This window comes from Lepidochelys kempii, chromosome 5, assembly GCF_965140285.1.
Source record: "Lepidochelys kempii isolate rLepKem1 chromosome 5, rLepKem1.hap1, whole genome shotgun sequence".
NCBI classification, from domain to species: Eukaryota; Metazoa; Chordata; order Testudines; family Cheloniidae; genus Lepidochelys; species Lepidochelys kempii.
Window position 1 is genome coordinate 27,049,863 of NC_136384.1, and position 22,853 is coordinate 27,072,715.

The 22,853-nt window shown below is 42.0% G+C and overlaps 1 protein-coding gene across 2 annotated transcripts; it reads right to left on the reverse strand.

The window, feature by feature from the left end:
• Nucleotides 1-352: 352 nt before the first annotated feature.
• GDNF (glial cell derived neurotrophic factor) lies at nucleotides 353-22,105 on the reverse strand. 2 transcript variants are annotated; one of them, XM_073343804.1, is made up of 2 exons: nucleotides 22,033-22,105; nucleotides 353-844 (listed from the first exon to the last, which is right to left on the reverse strand). In XM_073343804.1, the coding sequence occupies exons 1-2, from the start codon at nucleotides 22,103-22,105 to the stop codon at nucleotides 360-362; spliced, it is 558 nt and encodes a 185-aa protein (XP_073199905.1). In that variant the 3' UTR covers nucleotides 353-359. The 2 variants fall into 2 exon arrangements, with proteins under 2 accessions (XP_073199905.1, XP_073199904.1); XM_073343803.1 differs by having other exon boundaries at nucleotides 21,934-22,105.
• Between the last annotated feature and the right edge of the window lie 748 nt (nucleotides 22,106-22,853).

A 22,853-nucleotide genomic window follows, 5' to 3' on the forward strand; every position in this document is an offset into this window, starting at 1 on the left:
AGGCATGATATTTAATAGGTTGTGTTTTTAAGCACATTCCTAGCTGATTCAACTCTCGTTGATAGTGGACCATGTCAAATGAAATAGTGATAGCAACCTCCACCCATCCATTGTGAAACTCCACCCCTGAGCTTTGATGCCTTTTATTTGCTTTCCTGTAGAAATTAAAAGTTCCAACTTTTCTATCCTGTCCAGTTTTCTGTGCTGGATCTTGTCCTACCAGGCTCCCATGACATTTGTTTTCCTACATCCTTGGTCCTCTTTCTCAGTTCTGAACAGAAGTTTCCTTGGGAACCTTGGTCCTGTTCTTTGCATTGTAGTAGGAATGCAATATTGTAATAATCTCAAAAAAAAAAAAATCAGACACATCCACATCTTTTAGCGGAATGTTTTTTCAATATATGGTAAACCAAGTTATCGTCCAAAAATGAAAGGTCATCATCGTAGGCAGTGGGTCTGCAGCAAGCTTGCCTCACTTTATCATTGACCAGCTTTTTCTTTCTGGTTAAATTTTTTAAAATTTTGTCATATGTGGTCTCGGCTGCATCACAAGATCCACTGCAGTACCGGAAAATCAGCTCTTCTTTGGTTTCATATCCCAAATCCAAGTCAGTCACATTTAAATGTATTTCTGTTAAGACACAACCTCGATTTTTGCCCTTTTGACCTCTCCGTCCCTTTTTACTGGAATTTTCTGTATTAACTGCTGCATTTTGCCGACTTCTCTCCCGCTTAGAAAAAATTGGAGTTTGTTTATCTGGTGACCTTCTTAGTCTTTTTATAGTGGCTTGAATAAAGTCCACTACATTGTCAAACTGATCTGGATAATCCTCTGGCATGTTAGCTATTTGAAAAAGAAAGAGAGAACAGGTTTGTTAGATGTGGATGGTGATTTTTATTTCTCCTAGAAGTTTTAATCAAAGTCCACTACAACTTGACCAATATTATAACTCAACAAAATGTCATGCCTATGGAAGCTATTCTATCAATTTATTTCAAAAACTATACATAGCAGGTCCAAAAACTGGGAAAGAAAAATGTGACAAGGTATAAATGTTAGATGAGCAGACCTACTGTAAAATGGTCACATAGACCTTCCTGGTCTACTGTAGATAAGGGCTCCCTCTGATTATCATTCTGTTTAGAAGGACTAACAATGGATAAAGGATATGCTCCTGGAATGATGGCAGTGGTAGAAAGAAGCTGTCTGTAGCTAACTTGCTGGTCAAGTTGAGTTATTGCCCCTGGCTAAATGCTTGCTTTCTGATGCAGCTGAGGATGTTGTTATCAGAGCTGGTTGAAAATTTTCACGTGGAAGAGTTTTCTGTCGGAGAATAATGATTTGCCAAAATTTTCAATTTTGGCAGGAATGTACATTTTGTTAAAATTTTCATGGGAAATTATTGAAACATTTCATTTTGACTTTTATGTTTTGATATGCTAAAATACAGTATATCAAAATGAAACATTTTGACAGTCTGAAACTAAATATTTTAGGAGTATTTTATTTCATGAAAAATTCTGAGATTTCAACTTTTCATACCAATTGGAAACCAAACCAATTTTGAAATTCGGACATTTCCAGTGGGATAGAAATTCGGACTCTCAACAAGCTCAAGTTATTATGCTGTAAATTTAACTAAGGCTACATCTACACTACAGCCAGGATCGACGCTCTGAGATCGATCCACCAGGGTCGATTTAGCGGGTCTAATGAAGACCCGCCAAATCAACAGCAAATCGCTCTCCAGTCGACCCCTGTACTCTACCCCCAACAAGAAGGGTAAGGTAAGTTGATGGGAGAGTTTCTCCCTTTCACCTCCTGCAGTACCTCAACCGAAGGTACGTCGACTCCAGCTACGTTATTCACATAACTGGAGTTGCATAGCATAGGTCGATTTACCACGGTAGTGTAGACATAGCTTAAGTGAAAGGATGACTGGAGCCATTATATGGGTATCATTTTATTATTTAATCTAAATACATAAATAAATATACCACAGGAGTTCTTGCCTCATGCACAGTGCCAGAACTTTGTCATTGAAGGCATGTATCCTTTGCAAGGATCAGAGGGAAGATACCTGTGGATTTACCCCTCAACAGCTGGATGACAGGTAGGATGGTAGTGGATTGTGTTGACAAAATCTTCACAGATGCCAGAGCAGATTGCCATCTGTGAAGTTGCTTTCAGAGGGTCAGATCCTTAAACACACACACAGCTGTACACTTCCTTCTCCAACACAGGACCACACCATCACCACCAAGATGGTCCAGTGCTTAGATGAGATCAGCTCATGGATGAAGAACAGCTGGTTGAAGCTAAAGCTGAGCATGACAGAGCTGTTGCTGGTGGGCAGAGAAAAGCATTTTGAAGAGTTTGCAGCCACAGTGCAGTCTCCTTTGGTTGAAGATACACACCCACAATTGGTCAATTCAGTCCATAGTTTAAGCATGCTCCTGGGTGCCTCACTGACCCAAGCTCTCACATAGCAGCATCTGTGAATAATGCTTTTACTGTCTCTGGTTGGCTAGGAGATTCCATCCTGTCCTGGCAAATAATGCCTTGGCCTCAGTTATTCACACTTTATTCACCTCTTGTCTGGACTACAGCAATGCAATACATCTGGGCACAAAGACTTCAGCACTTAGGAAACTCCAACTAGTACAGAACGCTGCAGCACATCTCTTCCTCAACAAAGGTACCACAAACACACCAGACCTATCCTCCACTCTCCACACTGGCTCCCTACAGAATACAAGTTCACATTCTCAGTCCTTATTTTCAAGGTACTCATTAACCTGGGCCCCAGGATATCTAACAGACTGCCTAAAGCGCCTGGATAAAGATCATAGTTGACAACTCCACTCCTGTGGCACAATGGAACTCACTACAATAAAGTAAAGCTCATCTGTGCAGGAGACAGAGCTATCTCTGGGGCCAGTCCAAGACTGTGGAATGAACTCCTCCAGGAACTGAGGACCATCCAAATCTTACCACCTTTCTCTGTAAGTGCAAGGTGCCTTTCTTTGACCTGCCTTCTCTAACAGAAATACATAGCAACATGTATATTTATATATTTTAAAATCAAGAATTCCACTGCATACACTTCTCCCCCTGGAGAGCGGATGAGAGAACAAACATGTGACAGATGCTAGGATGAAATTCAATAAGGAGAAATGCAAAGTACTCCACTTAAGAAGGAAAGGGATCTGGGCATCATAGTGGACAACAAGCTAAATATGAGTCAACAGTGTAACACTGTTGCAAAAAAAACCCAAACAAACAAACAAAAACCAAACATTATTCTGGGATGTATTAGCAGAAGTGTTGTAAGCAAGACACAAGAAGTAATTCTTCCGCTCTACTCCGCACTGATTAGGCCTCAACTGGAGTATTGTGTCCAGTTCTGGGCACCACATTTCAGGAAAGATGTGGAAAAACTGGAGAAAGTCCAGAGAAGAGCAACAAAAATGATTAAAGGTGTTGAAAACATGACCTATGAGGGAAGATTGAAAACATTGGGTTTGTTTAGTCTGGAAAAGAGAAGACAGAGGGGACATAACAGTTTTCAAGTACATAAAAGGTTACAAGGAGGAGGGAGAAAAATTGTTCTTCTTAACCTCTGAGGATAGAACAAGGAGCAATGGGCTTAAATTGCAACAAGGGAGGTTTAGGTTAGACATCAGAAAAAACTTCCTGTCAGGGTGGTTAAGCACTGGAATAAATTGCCCAGGGAGGTTGTGGAATCTCCATCACTGGAGATTTTTAAGAGCAGGTTAGACAAACACCTGTCAGGGATGGTCTAGATAATACTTAGTCCTGCCACAAGTGGCAGGCAACTGGACTAGATGACCTCTTGAGGTCTCATCGAGTCCTGTGATTCTATGGTAGTTATGTTGCTTAGTGCACTACTGGAAGGTGCTCAGGTGAATGACGTACAAGAATTTATATAGAATAAAATAGAACAGAACATACACAGAGCCTGAGTGAAAGGGCTGTGCATGTGGGAAATATGTGGGCATTTATGGTCTTAAACATCCTCCTTCCAAGCTCAAAGTATGGTGTAGGACTTCTGTGTATCTGGTTTGCAGTCTCACCTACAGTCCATACACAGGAGAAAGGACCATTCAATTCAACAGGGCCTTGTATGTGAGGCTTGTGGTAATAGGATCAGCAGTGTTGCCAGCCCTGCAAGTTCAAAGATGATGACTCCAAAAATCATGAAACTGACTTAAAAATCATGAGATTATTTTATTTTTACATCACATTTTTAGGTCTGTTTTCTGATTTTTGAACTCATGGTGGGAATCACTCGTGTGTGTATGCATGTGCGCAGCATGTACATTTCATTGAACTTACTCTGAAACTCAAAAATAAACAAAAGGGTGATGTTGAACATATCCTGCTTCCCTTTACTACTGACTGTTGGAGGGCCTCATCCCACCTCTCCCTGGACAGGCTCCCCTAAACCCTCCCTACTCCTGCCCAGGGAACTTTCGGTAGCTTTTTACCCTGGACACTATCCCCTTCTCTCCTCTCTCCACCCAGGTGCTGCCCCTGACCAGCTCCCTCCCCACTTAGCTCCTTCCATCCAATGGGTTCAATCCCCTGCCTGCTCTGTCCCTCCTCTGGACATGTGCATTCCCAGCTGCCCCCGCCCAGGGACAATGTCCCTTCCTCTCTCCTACCCCCAGGTAAGGAGCCCAGTGCAGTGGATGGACTGCAGAGAGCAGCATTTCGTAGGGGAGTGAAAGGGGCAAGGAGCGGGTGCTGCCCCTGAGCACCCTCCCTACAGCTTCCTCTGCCCATGTGGGCTACTGCTTCTCAGCTCTGCCCAGGCAGAGCAACCTCGGTTGGAGGCAGCTGGAACTGCAGTACAATTCCAGCAGCTAGGGCTGCCAACAGCAGTATTAGTGAGCGAAGCTAGAGCTGCAGCATCAGTCCTGAGTTGGGTCCCCAAAAATCATGAGAATGGCTTAAAAATCATAAGTGATGGGTTCAGACTGTTCAGAATGCTGGCATGTAAAATTAAAAAGGTTGCAGAGCTATTTTTAAACTAAGAGATGGGGGAAAGACTATTGCTGCAGAGGAACATATGGATCGGACAGAGACTTCTCTTAGACAACATTTCTCAATACTTTAAATGACTGCTTCTTGGAGCAGCTGGTACAGAAACCCACAAGGGGAGAGGCAATTCTCGATTTAGTCCTGAGTAGAGCACAGGATCTGCTCCAAGAGTTAACTATAACAGGCCCGCTTGGAAATAGTGACCACAGTATAAAAACTGTTAACATTCCTGTGGTGGGAAAAACATCTCAGCAGCCCAACACTGTGGCATTTAATTTCAGAAAGGGGAACTATGCAAAAATGAGGAGGTTAGTTAAACAGAAATTAAAAGGTACAGTGACTAGAGTGAAATCCCTGCAAGCTGCATGGACACTTTTCAAAGATACCATAATAGAGGCCCAACTTAAATGTATACCCCAAATTAAAAAACACAGTAAAAACTAAAAAAGAACCACCATGGCTTAACAACCATGTAAAAGAAGCAGTGAGAAATAAAAAGGCATCTTTTAAAAAGTGGAAGTCAAATCTTAATGAGGTAAATAGAAAACAGCATAAACACTGCCAACTTAAGTGTAAAAATGTAATAAGAAAAGCCAAAAAGGAGTTTGAAGAACAGCTAGCCAAAAACTCAAAAGGTGGTAATAAAATGTTTTTTAAGTACATCAGAAGCAGGAAGCCTGCTAAACAACCAGTGGGGCCCCTGGACGATCAAGATACAAAAGGAGCACTTTAAGACGATAAAGTCATTGCGGAGAAACTAAATGAATTCTTTGCTTCAGTCTTCACGGTTGAGGATGTTAGGGAGATTACCAAACCTGATCCGTCCTTTGTAGGTGACAACTCTGAATTGTCACAGATTGAAGTGTCATTAGAGAAGGTTTTGGAATTAGTTGGTAAACTTAACAGTAACAAGTCACCGGGACCAGATGGCATTCACCCAAGAGTTTTGAAAGAACTCAAATGTGATATTGCAGAACTCTTAACTATGGTTTGTAACCTGTCCTTTAAATCAGCTTCTGTACCCAATGACTGGAAGATAGGTAATGTAGCCCCAATATTTTAAAAGGGATGTAGAGGTGATCCCTGCAATTACAGACTGGTAAGTCTAACGTCAGTACCAGGCAAATTAGTTGAAACAATAATAAAGAATTAAATTGTCAGACACATAGAAGAACATAAATTGTTGGGCAAAAGTCAACATGGTTTCTGTAAAGAGAAATCATGTTTTACTAATCTATTAGAGTTCTCTGAAGAGGTCAACAAACGTGGACAAGGGGGATCCAGTGGACATAGTGTACTTAGATTTCCAAAAAGCCTTTGACAAGGTCCCTCACCAAATGCTCTTACGTTAATTAAGTTGTCATGGGATAAGAGGGAAGATCTTTTCATGGATTAAGAACTGGTTAAAAGACAGGGAACAAAGGGTAGGAATAAATGGTAAATATTCAGAATGGAGAGGGGTAACTAGTGGTGTTCCCCAAAGGTCAGTCCTAGGACCAATCCTATTCAACTTATTCATAAATGATCTGGAGAAAGTGGTAAACAGCGAGGTGGCAAAGTTTGCAGATGATACTAAACTGCTCAAGATAGTTAAGACCAAAGCAAACTGTGAAGAACTTCAAAAAGATCTCACAAAACTAAGTGATTGGGCAACAAAATGGCAAATGAAATTTAATGTGGATAAATGTAAAATAATGCACATTGGAAAAAATAACCCCAACTATACATACAATATGATGGGGGCTAATTTAGCTACAACTAATCAGGAAAGAGATCTTGGAGTCAACGTGGACAGTTCTTTGAAGACATCCACGCAGTGTGCAGCGGCAGTCAAAAAAGCAAACAGGATGTTAGGAATCATTTAAAAAGGGATAGAGAATAAGATGGAGAATATCTTATTGCCCTTATATAAATCCATGGTATGCCTACATCTTGAATACTGTGTACAGATGTGGTCTCCTCATCTCGAAAAAGATATACTGGCATTAGAAAGGTTCAGAGAAGGGCAACTAAAATGATTAGGGGTTTGGAACAGGTCCCATATGAGGAGAGATTAAAGAGACTAGGACTTTTCAGCTTGGAAAAGAGGAGACAGGGAGGATATGATTGAGGTATATAAAATCATGAGTGGTGTGCTGAAAGTGAATAAGGAAAAGTTATTTATTTGTTCCCATAGTATAAGATCTAGGGGCCACCAAATGAAATTAATGGGCAGCAGGTTTAAAACAAATAAAAGGAAGTTCTTCTTCACACAGTCAACCTGTGGAACTCCTTGCCTGAGGAGGTTGTGAAGGCTAGGACTATAACAGGGTTTAAAAGAGAACTAGATAACCTCCATGAATTTAAGTCCATTAATGGCTATTAGCCAGGATGGGTAAGGAATGGTGTCCCTAGCCTCTGTTTGTCAGAGGGTGGAGATGGATGGCAGGAGAGAGATCACTTGATCATTACCTGTTAGGTTCCCTCCCTCTGGGGCACCTGGCACTGGCACTGTTGGCAAACAGGATACTGGGCTGGATGGACCTTTGGTCTGACCCAATATGGCCATTCTTATGTTCATTTTATTTGCCTTTTGTTTTTTGAGACTTTAAGGTACACTCAGGCAATACTTTTGCCACAACCATTAGGGTAAATTTTAGAAATGTACTTTTAAAAAAAAATGAAACCTGATATTTTCATCTAATCACTTGTCTCCAGGAGCTAGGGCTTTAACATATACATCAGATATTATGAGACTCATGATAAAGTTAAAAGAGTTGGCAACACTGAAAGCCACACATTCCCCTGCCAAACAACAATGGCCCCACTAATTTTCCTATGTAGAGAGCCACCAAAGAGTTCTGCTCCATGGCTCTCAAAGGATCATCATGTTCTCTGGGGAAGTTCTCCACTACATTCCCCAAGTCTGCATTTCCAGTTGATTAGAGGCATCAAGTGCCAGAGAGGATTTGGCCCTGAGCCCCTTTTAAAAAACAATTTATACTGCATACAAGAAGAATTTATAAATAAAGTAGGTCCAAATGTCATTTTGGAACAGCAGACTCCAACACGGCCATGTTCCAAATAAGGCAGAAACTAAATTGTCCCATCTGTCTTTAATGGGAAACTATCAGAGCAAATCTGGCACAAAATTCAGGTTTTATAAAGCTAATCTTTTAATTCCACTGTCAACAGATTTTTTGAAAAAATTCCCTTGCAGTGGTGACAACCCAGACAAGAGTATTAGTACAAAAAACCCTCAAAGCAAAAGTGACCAGAAATTTATTTTATTGGGAGAAGCTGGATCTTCAGCACTTTTGAAAATCTGATCACTTGTTTAGGTGTCTAATTAGTGATGTAGGAGCCTAACTTAAGTGCTCACTTTTGAAAATCTTGGCCATCAGGTTTTAGAGAAAAGGCTTAAATCCCACTCATTGCAAAATAGTTATCAGTAAAAGATGCCTTTTCACTAAAATGTAATTTTGAATTGAAACAATTTTTTCTGTTCCATGCAATTATTTTAGGAAAGGAATAATTTTGTATATTTATCTATAATAGAACCTCAGAGTTATGAACACCTTCGGAATGGAGGTTGTTCGTAGCTCTGAAATGTCTGTAATTCTGAACAAAACATGGTCCAAAAGTTCACAACTGAACATTGACTTAATACAGCTTTGAAACTTTACTATGCAGAAGAAAAATGCTGCTTTCCCTTTATTTTTTTAGTAGCTTACATTTAACATCATACAGTACTGTATTTGTTTGGTTGGGTTTTTTGGTCTCTGTTGCTGTCTTATTGTGTACTTCCAGGTATGTGATTGGTCAGTTTGTAACTCTAAGGTTCTACTGTACATATTTTTTTACTTTCTATGTTAACTGGAATTGTGCGTAGTGCTTTAATGTATCTTAAATGGTTGTTATGTTACCATGTCTAAACATCATTTACATTATTAACTCCAAAGTTCAGGGGGTTTGATTCAGCCCATTATAATGGTAGGGGTTGTTTGCAAATTTCAGATCCAGACCTGGGTTTGGCTCAAAGGCTCCTTTTTCCAAAATAAGGTCCAAAGTTTTAGTTCAGACCCCTCTCAACTTAAACTCTACTTCCATTTTGACCATGGTGAGCCCAAGAGGGTCCAGTTGTTCTCCCATTAGCCTCTCAAGCATTTTGATCATTCTGTTGCATACATTTATAAGCTAGAAAGAAATGGGTTGTGAAGGGGGAAAAAAGACTCATTTAGAAATATTTTTCAGTAATAAGCCTATCAAGCAGAAATTAGAATCAAATCCCTGGAAATAAACTCACCTATCACATATGCTTAAACTAGCTATTCTGAAAAGTTATCAGGATTTAAACAATTAAAATAACACCAGTTTGAAGACTGACTTTGCTTTTATGCTTTGCATGAAAATGTGTGGGGGCAAAGAGTGAAACAGAAACATGTCAGTTCTATTCATTAAAAAATATAACATCAAAGATGCCAAGGTCAGTTTGTCTTTAAATGATTAATACTGTTCTAGTTCATTACCTTATTCACTGACTTGCCAGCTCTCAAAGAGACATTACATTCTTTCCTGTAACTTAAAATTCCCATAGAAACTGACACAGTCATTGGTGTCACCTGTCTCTCATCAAGGTGAAGTGTTAAGTATCCTGATGCATCTGACTCCTAGACCTTTTAATGTCAGATACAATGAGCCAGTATTGGAAAAAGTACTGAATTAAAATAGCTTTTGTAATTTTTCCTTTTGTGGTTACAAGGATTTTCTCTTTATAGCTCGCTAGCTTGAAAGTCCATCATATGCTAGGGTATGATCAATAAATCAGTTGATAGTTATGGCTAATCTGCCTATTAAGTCACATTTTTAAATTCGTGTCCAGCCTTTTACAGGGTTTGCATTTGTTTCCCGTTATCTTTCTACCTCCTCAACTGTGCTTCTCAGTTCACAGTAGTTGCGAGAAAATCAGATTCCATCTCCTTCCAGTAAAAGAAGGAAATTAGGGCAGCAGTTCTCCAACTGTGGGTTGGGACCCCATTTTAATGGGGTTGCCAGGGCCAGCATTAGACTTGCTGGAACCCATGGTTGAAGCTGAAGCCAGAGCTCCACTCCCACCCAGGGCAGCGGGATTCAGGCTCTGGGCCCCTCTTCCTCCATCTGGAGCGGCAGGGCTTGGGCTCCAGGGCTTGGGCTCTGTCCCCCCACCCGGAGTCATGTAGTAACTTTGTTGTCAGAAGGGGGTCATGGTGCAATGAAGTTTGAGAACCCCTGAACTAGGGCCTTATCTCCACTACCAGGGTAAGTCTACCTAAGTTACACTACTCCAGCTACATGAATAATATAGCTGGAATTGACGTAGCTTAGGTCGACTTACTACAGTGTCTACACTGCGCTGCATTGACAAGACGCTCTCCTGTCGACTTACCTTATTCTTCTTGTTCCGATACAGTACCGGAGTTGACCAGAGAGTGCTCTCTGGTCGATTTAGTGGGTCTTCACTTGGCCCACTAAATAGACCCCCACTGTATCGATTACAGGAGCATCGATCCCCGGTAAGTATAGACATGGCCAAAGAGAAGTGACAGAAACATCCCATTTGCTAAACTTCACTTGCTGTCATCTGTGGCTGTATTAGGGAAAAACATGCTCAGGAGAGTTGAGTAAAGTAGATACAAACTTGTTCAAGGTGAGAGGTCTACAGTAGAGGACTTCTCAGGCCTAATTTTGAGGCCTGACTCAGATGCAAACTGGACCCAATACCACGCAACCCAACCCAAGCACAAGAGGGTAGAGTTGTTTTCCAACCCAACCATGAACCAGAATCAGTGCTGATGCCACCTCCTGCCCATTGGGTTGGTGCAGCAGCAGCTGCATATGCCAGTGGCTGCATGCCCCCTTCCTATTGTGCATGCCCCACGCTGTGCTGTTTGTGCACTACAGAGTGGTGCTGAGATTTCTCTGGCACGGTCACTCTGCAACACACACAGCACAGCCAGGTCATGGAGGATGGCAGGAGCGGGGCACACACAAAGGCAGGAAGTGGAGAGCCAACTCACCCCAACCTGAGCCTGAGAGAATCCAGTTGTTTTCCCACCCACTCTGACCCAGACCTGGGTCCCATCAGGTTTAGATCAGGTTGCAGGGCTCTAATCTTTGTGAGTTGGCTTACCAGTTGATCACTAGTTGGCCAATCTGAGTGACTGACAGTGTTCAAACTGAAGCCATTCACAAAATCTCCATTTGACTTTAGTAAGAACAAAATTGAGCCCCAGGGGAGGGGACCCTGTTTTGGCAGCTGCAGATCCTAAATTTGATATTGGTATGTGATAGGATTAGTCCAAGCAGCAAAAATACTTTTGTTGGATAGTTAGATTTTTCATCTTCAACTCATCCCAGAACATCTTTGCAGGCACAGGAAGCAGTACAATGTCACCATTCATTCCTGTTTAGGACTTGTTTCTTCATTAAGCCCAGCCTGGTCATATTCCTGCATAAAATGTTCCTCCATCTAGTTGGTGGTTGGCCTCTAGGTCAGATTGCATTTGCATTATTTTCTTTGGCATGCTATCATCTGTTTTTCTGAAGTGTTCTCACCATCATAATCTTTCTCAGTTGTCGCTAATCCCATTGTCACACACTGAGATGTGGATGGTGTGTCCTAGTGGTTGGAACAGAATCTGTTGGGCAGAACTGGACTTGTGGTCAGGAGACAAGCCAATGGTCAGAGCCAGGAGTTGGGAACCAGAACAGAACCAAAGAGCAGAACCAGAGTCATGGTCAGGGGACAATCTAGTGATCAGAGCCAGGAGTTAGGAGTTCAGAAGTAGGCAGGGACTAGGGCTGGAAGCAGGTCTGGTGCAGCTGCAGGTATGGAACACGTTGAACAGCCACTGTGCCGCTGTTCCTACAAGGCTTAAATGGTGATCTGTTGGCTCTTTTGTCCAACCAGGGAGCACAGTCACATAGAGAGGGTTTATTGGGCAGCAGAGCTCATGTGATTGCCAGGCAACCAAGCCCAGAGGCAGCTGAGTACCTGACATCCATATCCTGATTTGACATCCTACTCTCCTTCTAATTTCTTCGTTTGTCTTAACATTATTTCATCTTATACTTGCTATCTTCCAAAGAAGTCTCATCTCTACTGCCTTCAGCCTTCTGATGTTTTTTTCCTTTTAATGCAGTTGCCATTCATACTATAAAGTAATACTGTTAGTACACCGGTTTTATAAATTTTCACTTTTGGTACTAAATGTAATGTTTTTATCAGTCCATAATTTCATCAATCTCTGTGCATCAGCTTCTATGCAGCACTTGTATCTAAAGCACATCTTCTTTTAACTTCATTCTTGATGGAACCATCAGCACATATCAAGCTTCCTAAATACACATAATATTTTACTTGTTCTGTGACTTCACTGGCTGCTGCATTTCAACAATTCATCTATTGTCCCTTATCCAAGATACAACCACTTTGTCTTCTTGGCATATACTGTAAGTCAGTCGACTACAACAATTTTCCAAAGTAGAGTATAATCATTAATTCAAATGTGTCTGCCAATTGTACAATGTTATCTACATAAACTAAAGAGCTTAACTCTAGATTACCCAGTGTTACACCATCCAAATCACCTATCTTTCTTAATGTCCAGTTTAAGAAATGATGAAAACATAGGTGCATCCTTGTCCCCTTGCTTTGACTTGAACCAATTGCTTAATTTTCCATTTGTTCTTATGGCACTGTAGGAATCTTTGTACATAACTTTTATAATTGCAGTTATCCTATCTGGAACACTACATGATTTTACTACTTTCCATAATGCTTCCCTCCAAACTGAATCAAATGATTCTGTGAAGTCAATGAAAACAACAAATGTCTCTAATCCCCATTCTCACTTTTTTCCATTAACTGTCAGACTGAATATCTGATCAATGCAACTGCAGCCTGCTCTGAAGCCACATGGGGCTTACTGCTGCCCCTAAAACTGGTCATAATCTGTTGACAGTTATTTACATCATGATATTTCCCAGTACTGATGATAATAAGTACAGTATTGCATAAAGTGATGAAGAAATCACAAAGATTGGATAAGCAAAAGTTATGGAAAGAAGATGCTCAGCAACTATAGGAGGCATCAAGAAAACAGGATATGAAAATGATACACGATAAAGTTAAGTTGTATGGAAACACAATCAGGCCAATGATGCTAGCGGGAAGAGAGGCTAATTTGTTGAACTGACAAATTCTGAAGTGGAGCTGAAAGTATGGAAGGAGCATTTTTGACAAAGTGCTGAACCTTGTATTCATTCAGATGCAAACATTCTGGACATCTAGATAAACAGGGCAACATATAAGGCTGTATGAATATCACCACCAAACCACCGTCAGACAAAGAAATAGAAAAAGCAGTGGAACCATTAAAAAATGGGAAAGCTGCAGGAATAGACTATAACAACAGCTAAGCTGCTAAAAGTCAACAGGGCAAGTGCTATCAAAGCAATAGGAAAAATATATAAGAAGGTATGGGAGCAAGAAGCATTACCGAATGACTGTCTAATGGCAATAGTTGTACCAGTCTTGAAGAAAGTACATCCTGCCAATCTGAATAAGTATAGATACATAGATTTTTATTAAAGGCTTATAGTATGGAAAAGTGTTACTTTTAACTAATTATAATGTGACAGTTTTTCAGAGAAAGCATTATGATTTATTTTAATATATCTATTGTGGTAGCACCTAGAGGCCACATCTGAAATCAAGTCCCCACTGTGATAGGTACTATATTAAGAGACCATCTCTTCCCTTCAGAGCTTACGATGTGAATAGACAAGACAGGCAAAGGGTGAGAGAAGAAACAGAGATGAGGTGACCTGCCCTAGGTCACCCAGCAGGTCAGTGATAGAACTGGGAACAGAACCCCAGTCCATTGCCACAGGATACTGGGCTAGGTGGACCTTTGGTCTGACCCAATATGGCCGTTCTTATGTCTTAACCCCTGGACCATTCCTCCTCTCTAAACCCTTGTATTGTTCAACAAAACAAGTATGGGAATCTGTATCACTGAAGTACATGTCCAGTGTCAGGCAGGTTCACATGTCTGTAAGCTGAATATTCTGTTTCATCACTATTTTTATAACAATCTCATCACTATGGTATCTGAGAACCTTAAATAGGTGTTTATTACTCTATCAGTACCTGAAACCTATGAGCCTCTTGCTATTAGCCAGCACTATAGCAATGAGCATGTAGCCAGCTAATACACACATTACTGAGATTTCTAGGAGAGTAGTCTGTGATGGCCATACAAAGAAATTCCTTCTGGGATTTCTGGTACAAAAATCCTCCAGCAGTTCAGCTCTAAGTAATGTCATCAAAGCCCCTCACTAGAGTGACCTAGCTGCCAATCTACTACTATTAACATATTCAAGGTGAAAAATGTATTGGCAAAAAATATAGAATTATCTCCCCAATTAAAATACATAATATCTAATCAATATCAGTCAAATGCATTCTGGCCCAGGAACAGGCACAAGGTCCAGGAGGCAGATTGTGCCTTTTTCATAGTCTGCTTGCCAGGTTGTTCCTGGAACAGTACACTACCATACTCCCCCATGCACAGGGCTTGTAGCAAAGCCATGATTGAACCCTGACTATGTGAATCTCAGTTGATTTCAGTGATGGTTTTGCATTATGCATAATACCATATTTTTCTATTATGCTCTTTTACTTTCCAAATTTCAGCATTTTTAGAGTTTGTGTCTGGATAATGAACATACTATTAGCATGTATGTTTCTCAGTATGAAACCTGTTAGCATACAAGCTGATAATGTTTTCATACTATTACAATAAATAGTGCATAGAACTAAAACAGGTGCCACGTGTTCTACTGCAGGGCATCCCAAACTGTGATCCATGGACCACTGGTAGCTCATGGAGCACTTGACAGTGACCTGCAGAGATGAGTCTGTTCACAGGATGGCTGTTATCCTTTCCCAGTTTCCACACAGTATTAAAATATGGCCAAACATCCAGACCTAATATAACTTTTCCAGGTAGGCAATTGTTGTCACTAGAGAGTTGTTACGTGATTGTGAATGGAAGCGAAGGTGGTCCTCACATTTATGAGAGGGAATATGCTATGTGCCATTTGTGAATCAGAGGGAATATATCCATGAGAAAAATTCTCTGTTAAGACGTGGCCTGCATTATGAAAAGATTTCGGAATCCCTTTTGTTCTGCAGCTATGCCCGGATTCAGCAAAGCACTTAACAGGTATTTATCTTTAAACAGATGCTTAAATCCTAATCATCACAGCACTTATGCATGTTCTTAAATCCCATTGACTTCAAAGAAATTTAATTACAGTCTTAAAGTTAAGCACATATTTAAGTGTTGTGCCGAAAAGAGAGATAATTAAGCAAATGCTTAAGCTGAGTTGAGGTGGGACCTTATACCCTTTTAAAAAAATCTTTACTGAAATTTGTAACAGAATCTATTGACACCTATAGGATCTCTATGAAGTGTTCTTAAAACTACAGTACACACCTGGTGAAGTCAAGAAACAGATTGACAGAGCCAGAAGGGTACCCAGAAGTCACCTACTACAGGACAGGCCCAACAAAGAAAGTAACAGAACGCCACTAGCCGTCACCTACAGCCCCCAACTAAAACCTCTCCAGCACATCATCAAGGATCTACAAACTATCCTGAAGGACAGTCCCTCACTCTCACAGACCTTGGGAGACAGGCCAGTCCTCGCTTACATACAGCCTCCCAACATGAAGCAAATACTCACCAGCAACCACACACCACACAACAAAAACACTAACCCGGTAACCAATCCCTGCAACAAACCCCGTTGTCAACTCTGTCCACATATCTCTTCAAGGGACACCATCATAGGACCTAACCACATCAGCCACACCATCAGGGGCTCATTCACCTGCACATCTACCAATGTGATATATGCCATCACGTGCCAGGAATTCCCTCTGCCATGTACATTGGCCAAACCAGACAGTCTCTACTCAAAAGAATAAATGGACACAATTCAGATATCAAGAATTGTAACATTCAAAAACCAGTAGGAGAGCACTTCAATCTCCCTGGACACTCAATAACAGATTTAAAAGTGGCAATTCTTCAACAAAAAAACTTCAAAAACAGACTTCAGTGAGAAACTGCAGAACTGGAATTGATTTGCAAACTGGACGCCATCAAATTAGGCCTGAATAAAGACTGGGAGTGGATGGGTCACTACAAAAAGTAATTTTCCCTCTGCTGATACTCACACCTTCTTGTCAACTGTTGGAAATGGAGGACGTCCGCCTTGATTGCAGTGGCCCCGTTAGCACTGACCCCCCACTTGCTAAGGCAACTCCATTCTTTTCATATATATACTGCTTACTGTATTTTTCACTCCATGCATCTGCTGAAGTGGGTTTTAGCCCATGAAAGCTTATGCCCAAATAAATTTGTTAGTCTCTAAGGTTCCACAAGGACTCCTCGTTGTTTTTATCATTACATAGTTCATTTTCATTCTTTTACCTTAAAACACCCTAAGTCTCCTGTAATATTTTTTGTGCAACTGAATATCCTGTATGAACCTGTCTAAAGTATCTAGCGGTTTGTTTATTTCTGTTTTCCATCTTTATAACTAGGGAATGGTTTCCATGTTTCATTGAAATCTTTCCTTTTATTCTGCTTGCCATATATTGCTTTTTCATTAGATGCATCTTTTACATCTAAGAAGATCCATTCTAGTCCTGTTATATCTTTCCAGTGTCAAGGATTAACTGGTTTTGCCACCACTAAACATTTTGAAACCCACTCTATTTTAATGTCTGATAAAACTGAGGATTCATATAACTGCATTATTTAATATTATCTTACTGATTGCCATTAGGATATTATCTCAGAATTATGAGATTCCTGTACAACTCTACATCTTTTTCAAGCAGGTCCAGCAGAGATTATTATTTCTGAATTCTAGTTTCTGCATCCTAATGGGGATCAGAACAGTTTACGCAATATTTTAAACTGCATCCATCTGAGGATCACACTGTAGTAGCCTTATAACTTCTTTCCCATCTTTTGGTCCGTGGTCATCTGAACAGCTGAATTCCAAGAATTTCCCTTGAATATGCTTTAAGTAAATATATAGTTTTAAAATATGAATAATGAGAAAAATATATACTTGTACATTTATTTCCTTTTGAAGGACTCAGTCATTTTAATGTTAGCTCTTTAAGCACCCTCCTTGGGAATGTATTAGACACTGTATTTGACACAGAATGGAATGATGGTGTATTGTATGTGTCTAACAAATGGTATATAGAATAAAGTCTATTTAGATAAGAACATATCATTTGTTTAGCACTAATAATGTGTTCATCTCTATATAGCATCAAAATATAAAGACAAGTCTTATCCTCATGACCTTGTATTCCAGTATCATATCCTGGCTATTCAACATTTCCTCTGTGTTTCTAATATAGTAAATAAAAACACTCCAGCTCACAGGCACTGACTTTTATTTTTGCGGGTGGGTACTCCTCTCTGCCCCCTCTTCCCTGTGCAAGTGGCTGGCAGGGCCTTGGTGGAAGAGGCCAAGCAGGGATGGGGCCTCAGGGCACAGTAGGGGGTGGAGCCATGGTCTGAGCGCTGGGGCCCACAAAAGATTAATCTAGCCCTGCAGGCGCTGAGCACCCCCTATTTTTTCAGTGGGTGATTGAGTCCTGGAGCACCTACAGAGTCAGAGCCTATGCTCCAGCTAAAGATGTTAAATGGCCTAACACTAAATTATCTTTAACACATAACAAATTCCTGAAATCAAATCACTAGTCAACAATCTAACTGTGCCTCAGGTACTGCAACTTATAAGAACATCTGCCTTTTTACAGAGAGAAGCTCCTACAATGTTTCTTTTTTTTTTTAAGTACACAGCTAGATCTTACACTGTGCTCCCCCTGTGCCAGTGATCACATTGTAGGTAATGGTCTATCTGACTTGGGATTCCATTTACCCTACAGTTACAGCCATGTTGATGTACCAATTAGAAAATACATATGCCTAACACTAGGTTTGCTTTCATAGGTAGGGCTAAAGAACATAGCCATTTAACCACTGTGTATCCAATTATTGGCATAGTTCTATTTATAATGTGTTTTGTGTTCATACAATACATAGTATCTACAGAAGCTAATTGTGTGCCACTCTTGCTCATACAGGACCCTTTGATCATGCCTTTATAACTAGTATAGCTTCCTTTCAATCACTATAACAAAATATCCCACACTTCATCGCCCTATGTATTGCATGTGACATTATGCATATATCCTCCAGAAATTCTATCCCCCTGTCACAAACTATCCCATATGGCTCTTCTGGTTACATGATCAAGAAGCAGGGGGCTGATTTAAAATGCTCTGTAATTAGTGCAGGCTACATTGAACAAGCTGGTGTCTACTTTAATCATATAGCTGAAGCCTGTACTGCTGGTGCACATTACTCTATGACCACTGATCTGAAATGGAGGGGTCATCACAGTACACCTGGTCAGATTGAGAGGTCAAGACCTTGCTCATAATCTGGAGCAAGGGAAACTTTCAGGCCAATCTGAATTTGGTGCTACATAATCTTGTGGTCTCAGAGCACTATCAGCACCTCTCAGAGCACCTCATGGACAAAATGATGCAGTAAAGTGAGGAAAGATGAAAATGTGAAAGTCCTGGTATAACTGAGCTGACAACTCCAACTATGGCTCAGGCCACTGCTGGACAAAGTACCCCTCCTTCTAGGGAGCTGAACCGGAACAAGGCTAACCATTGCTCCTGGCAGCATATTGCAGAGCGACGCATATTTCAGAGAGGAGAGGGAGGATGAAGATCCACAAAGAGGAGGAGAAGCCATTGAATCCCATTACAGGTAGTGTTCAACCCATTTATTGTGTTGGGATGCATGTGTGGTGAGAGAGAGACACACACACACACAAAATGACGTGTGGAAGAGGATGGGACCAAAGTCATGAGAGCAGATTGAGGAAGATAACTGTGGAAGGGGAACCCGTTAAAAAGTGCCTGAGTCTTTGATCTCTCTCTCTCGGTATTGTATTGGTATGAGCACTTTCCACATAAAATCAATAGCACATGGCGAAACCTCCAGTGGACTTTTTTTGGTTATTGTAATGGTGAAAATAGCTTTCAGTGAAATGGAATACACTAGCATGCCCTCTGCCTACACGCTAATGGCGTTCATCCCATCCTGATTCAGACTCCCCCAGACCCTGCTATCAAAATACAATCCCTGACTCAAAAGCCAGTTATAGTACTTTGAGTTCTGCCTACACCCTTTCTTATTATGGTGGAACCCAAAAACCACTGTGGGCAGAAGTGCAGTGACATATAAATCTCCTCACTGTATTTTCCACTTTATGCATCCGATGAAGTGAGCTGTAGCTCACAAAAGCTTATGCTCAGATAAATTGGTTAGTCTCTAAGGTGCCAGAAGTACTCCTTTTCTTTTTGCGAATACAGACTAACACGGCTGCTACTCTGAAACCTGAATATCATTTTGGATATTGTTAGCTTATTAGTCCCAGTGTTTTCAGAATGGCATCTAGATGCCACACATTTTTAAAACAGAAACAGTAATAAAGTGAATCAAGGTATTTAACTAATTAGGCTGGAATATCAGCATATAGCCAATCAGCTCAGCAAACCCCTGCTATTTATCAGGCTCACCGATGTAGTCAATACAGGAGATTCTCTGAGCATGAATATTTCACCAGTCTTGGGAAAAGAACACAAAAAGAGAGACTCACTTATCCAGCTTAAACCTCAGGGTGAGTAGCAATGCTCATCTTTTCTTTGCACCCAGGCCCATCTATTTGTGATTTCCCTTGTAGGTTTGAACAGTGCAAGAGCATATTGCTCAGGTTTCTGAGGATAATTTCCCTAGTAGGAACATAGGAACTGATATACTGGATCAGACCCATCGTCCATCTCTGCTTGGCTCTACACTGGGCACATACTTCTGGAAGACACTGCTCGCTCATCCTGCCATGATTCACCTGAAACACAAGGCCCACATAATGGACATCTCACTCCTTAATCTACAAGATAGCCAAACAACAATGAGAAGTTTGGTTATCCTCATATTGGAAATAGACTAGACCTAGTGGGTAAGTGATTAGTGCTTCTGCTACCTGTCTGTCTCCTCTACTTGCTGTGGAGTGGATGGTTTAGGTGGAATAACATATTTTTAAAATGTCTTAATAGAGGGATGGTGTTATAAAAAATAGTTCTAGGCCTCATTTGTAGGACCCAGAACAATGGAACACTGATATCTCACCACCCTGAACTGACTTGTCGTCATGTAAAGTTACTAGTACAACTTTCTGAATGCTTTTTTCTTCCTACAGAACTGAAACAGCTGCAACTAGAGTAGGGGAGACTGGAACAAATGCCAGCAAAGCAGATCCTGAGGTTTTGTGGAATCTTCCACTGCACATACACCTTCCTTTCCATGTACCACAATGTAGAGGAAGATCGCAGCATCATAAAGCCTCAGCAATCCATGCAAGAAGAAGAAAACTAGGGAGGAGTTCTTTTGGTCATCTTGCATCTGATGAGGGACTGAGACAGACAGGATGCTGTCATTCATGGAACAGTGAGAAGTTCAGCTCAAAAGAGAGGAGAGCAAGGCCTGGGAAAGATTCCAATGGGAGAAAAATGAGAAAGAGTAGAGAAGATTAGAGAAGGAAGAACACAGATGTGTGTGGGGTGGGAGGGGAGAGAGGCTGAAGCCAAAGCAGTGGGAACAGAGAATGGAAAGTCGGTACTAAAGGGTAACTGCAAGGAAGGCAACTCTTGCATCATTTGCACCCAGGAGCAGCACTGTCTGTGTGGATGGGATAGAATTGTGCTAAATCTCAAGATGTGTTATAAATGTGTTCCTCAACACGGTTGTAACTGTAGCATCCTGTAAATTACAGTATCTAAGCAGAGAAGAGCATTACTTAAAGACATAGTGGGCAGTCTCAATTCTGGGTCTTTGCTTTGATGGGTTTAAGACAAGGCCCTTCATGTTAATTGAATACTTCCAAGTTTAACTTGTGTATGTTGCCACTGCTTACTGAGTCATATTAATGCCAACTTTAAAGGAGCACTACTGTGTATTTAGAAATCACACTGCTCTCTGAAAATGCTTTTCTTGGAGACCTTTTGTTGTTTAGGTATTATTATTATTTATTATTACCTAGACTATAGATTGTAAACTGTCTCTTACTGTGGGCTGGTCTACAGACAGGCTTACACTGATTTAACTACATCAGTTTTCTAAAACCCTTTTTTATTTCAGTGTAAGTCTGATGTGGACAATCTTATTCTGGAATAAAGGTGGATTTAACTGAGGTCAGTAGCAGCCCTACCTGTCTGTACCGTGCTTTGTAGGATGGGCTCCCGATCTTGGCTCAGGGTTCTAGGTGCTATTTTCAGACAAACAATAAATAATAATGAGATTTTTAGAACTGAAAAGAGGGGAAAAGAAGTGTTTCCTATCTGGGATCAGTTCAGCAATTCCCCCTCCTTTGCATGGATCTTTCACAGGGGAGCAGCAACTAGGAAAACAGGTTTTTTGGGAATAAATCATCTGATACAACCATGCAAAGGGGATGGGAGCAGCTGTAGCACCCGCACCTCAGTCAGAATGCCCCGGCCCCCGCCCTGCCCAGCACCCCGCGTGCCTGGGGGTGGGCGCCCGCCCCGCAGTGGTAGTCACTCAGTCATGGGGCGCTCCGCGCAGCGAGCTCCCCGCGCGCGGGGTCAGACACTGGAAAGGGGTTTAGTAAGACAGACAGCGGTGACTATGAAGGGGAACGTTTCTTACAGTCACTTTGCACAGCATAGGGAGGCGGCAGGCTGATGGGGGAGTGATCGTCTTCAGGCCCCTCTACCACTGAAGGGGGCCCCTCGGGAGGCGTCTTACCGGCGGGCAGCGGGGATGTGGAGACCGTGCTGAGCAGCACCACGCAGACAGCCACAACATCCCATAACGTCATCTTAGATTTCCTTCCGACACAGGCCCCTGGCGGAGAGGAGACACAAGGTTAGCTCCGCGCTCGCTGTGCGCCCGTGGGGAGCGCGCTCTGCTCTGCGCTCCGGGCTCCCCCCAGGGCCAGGGCCAGGGCGTCAGTGGCCCTCGCCCGGACGCGCCTTGCGCTCGGGCGCCTTCTCAGAAGCCTTCGATCCAGCGCAGGTGCTGGAGTGAAAATGATCAACTCCCACCAGGGGGAAAAGGTTCGCTCCAGCCCAGCCTCCTGCGTGGGGGATTCCCCAGAATCCCATAACCGAGCCGTGCACAGACCAGGGGGTCTGCCAGGGCCCTGACCTCACCTCCCCCCCCCCAGCAGCCGGCTATGCCAGCTGATCTAATTCTTATGAGGAGGTTCACACAAACCCAGCCTTCTGCTCGCCCGTATCGCTCTGAAGCTCAGCCGAGGGTCTGCCCAGAAAACGCTGGGGCTCTTTGCGTCTCTTGCGGCCTTTTAATAAACCCAAAGGGTTTGGGGAGAGGCGGGGGCTCGTTACGAAACCCAGCCGGTCCTGGAGAGACGCTGCCCCCCATCCCACGGATTCAGGCTCACGAGGAGCCAAGGAGGAACGTCTGACACGCTGCCTCCTTGCAATGGACAGGGCAGACACCCGCCCGCTCGCTAAATCCCTCTTCTCTGCCCACGGCTGTACTGATCCGTCCCCAAGGCCGACACCCCAGTACCTGGCTGTGTGGAGGCGATTGGAAAGCAGGGG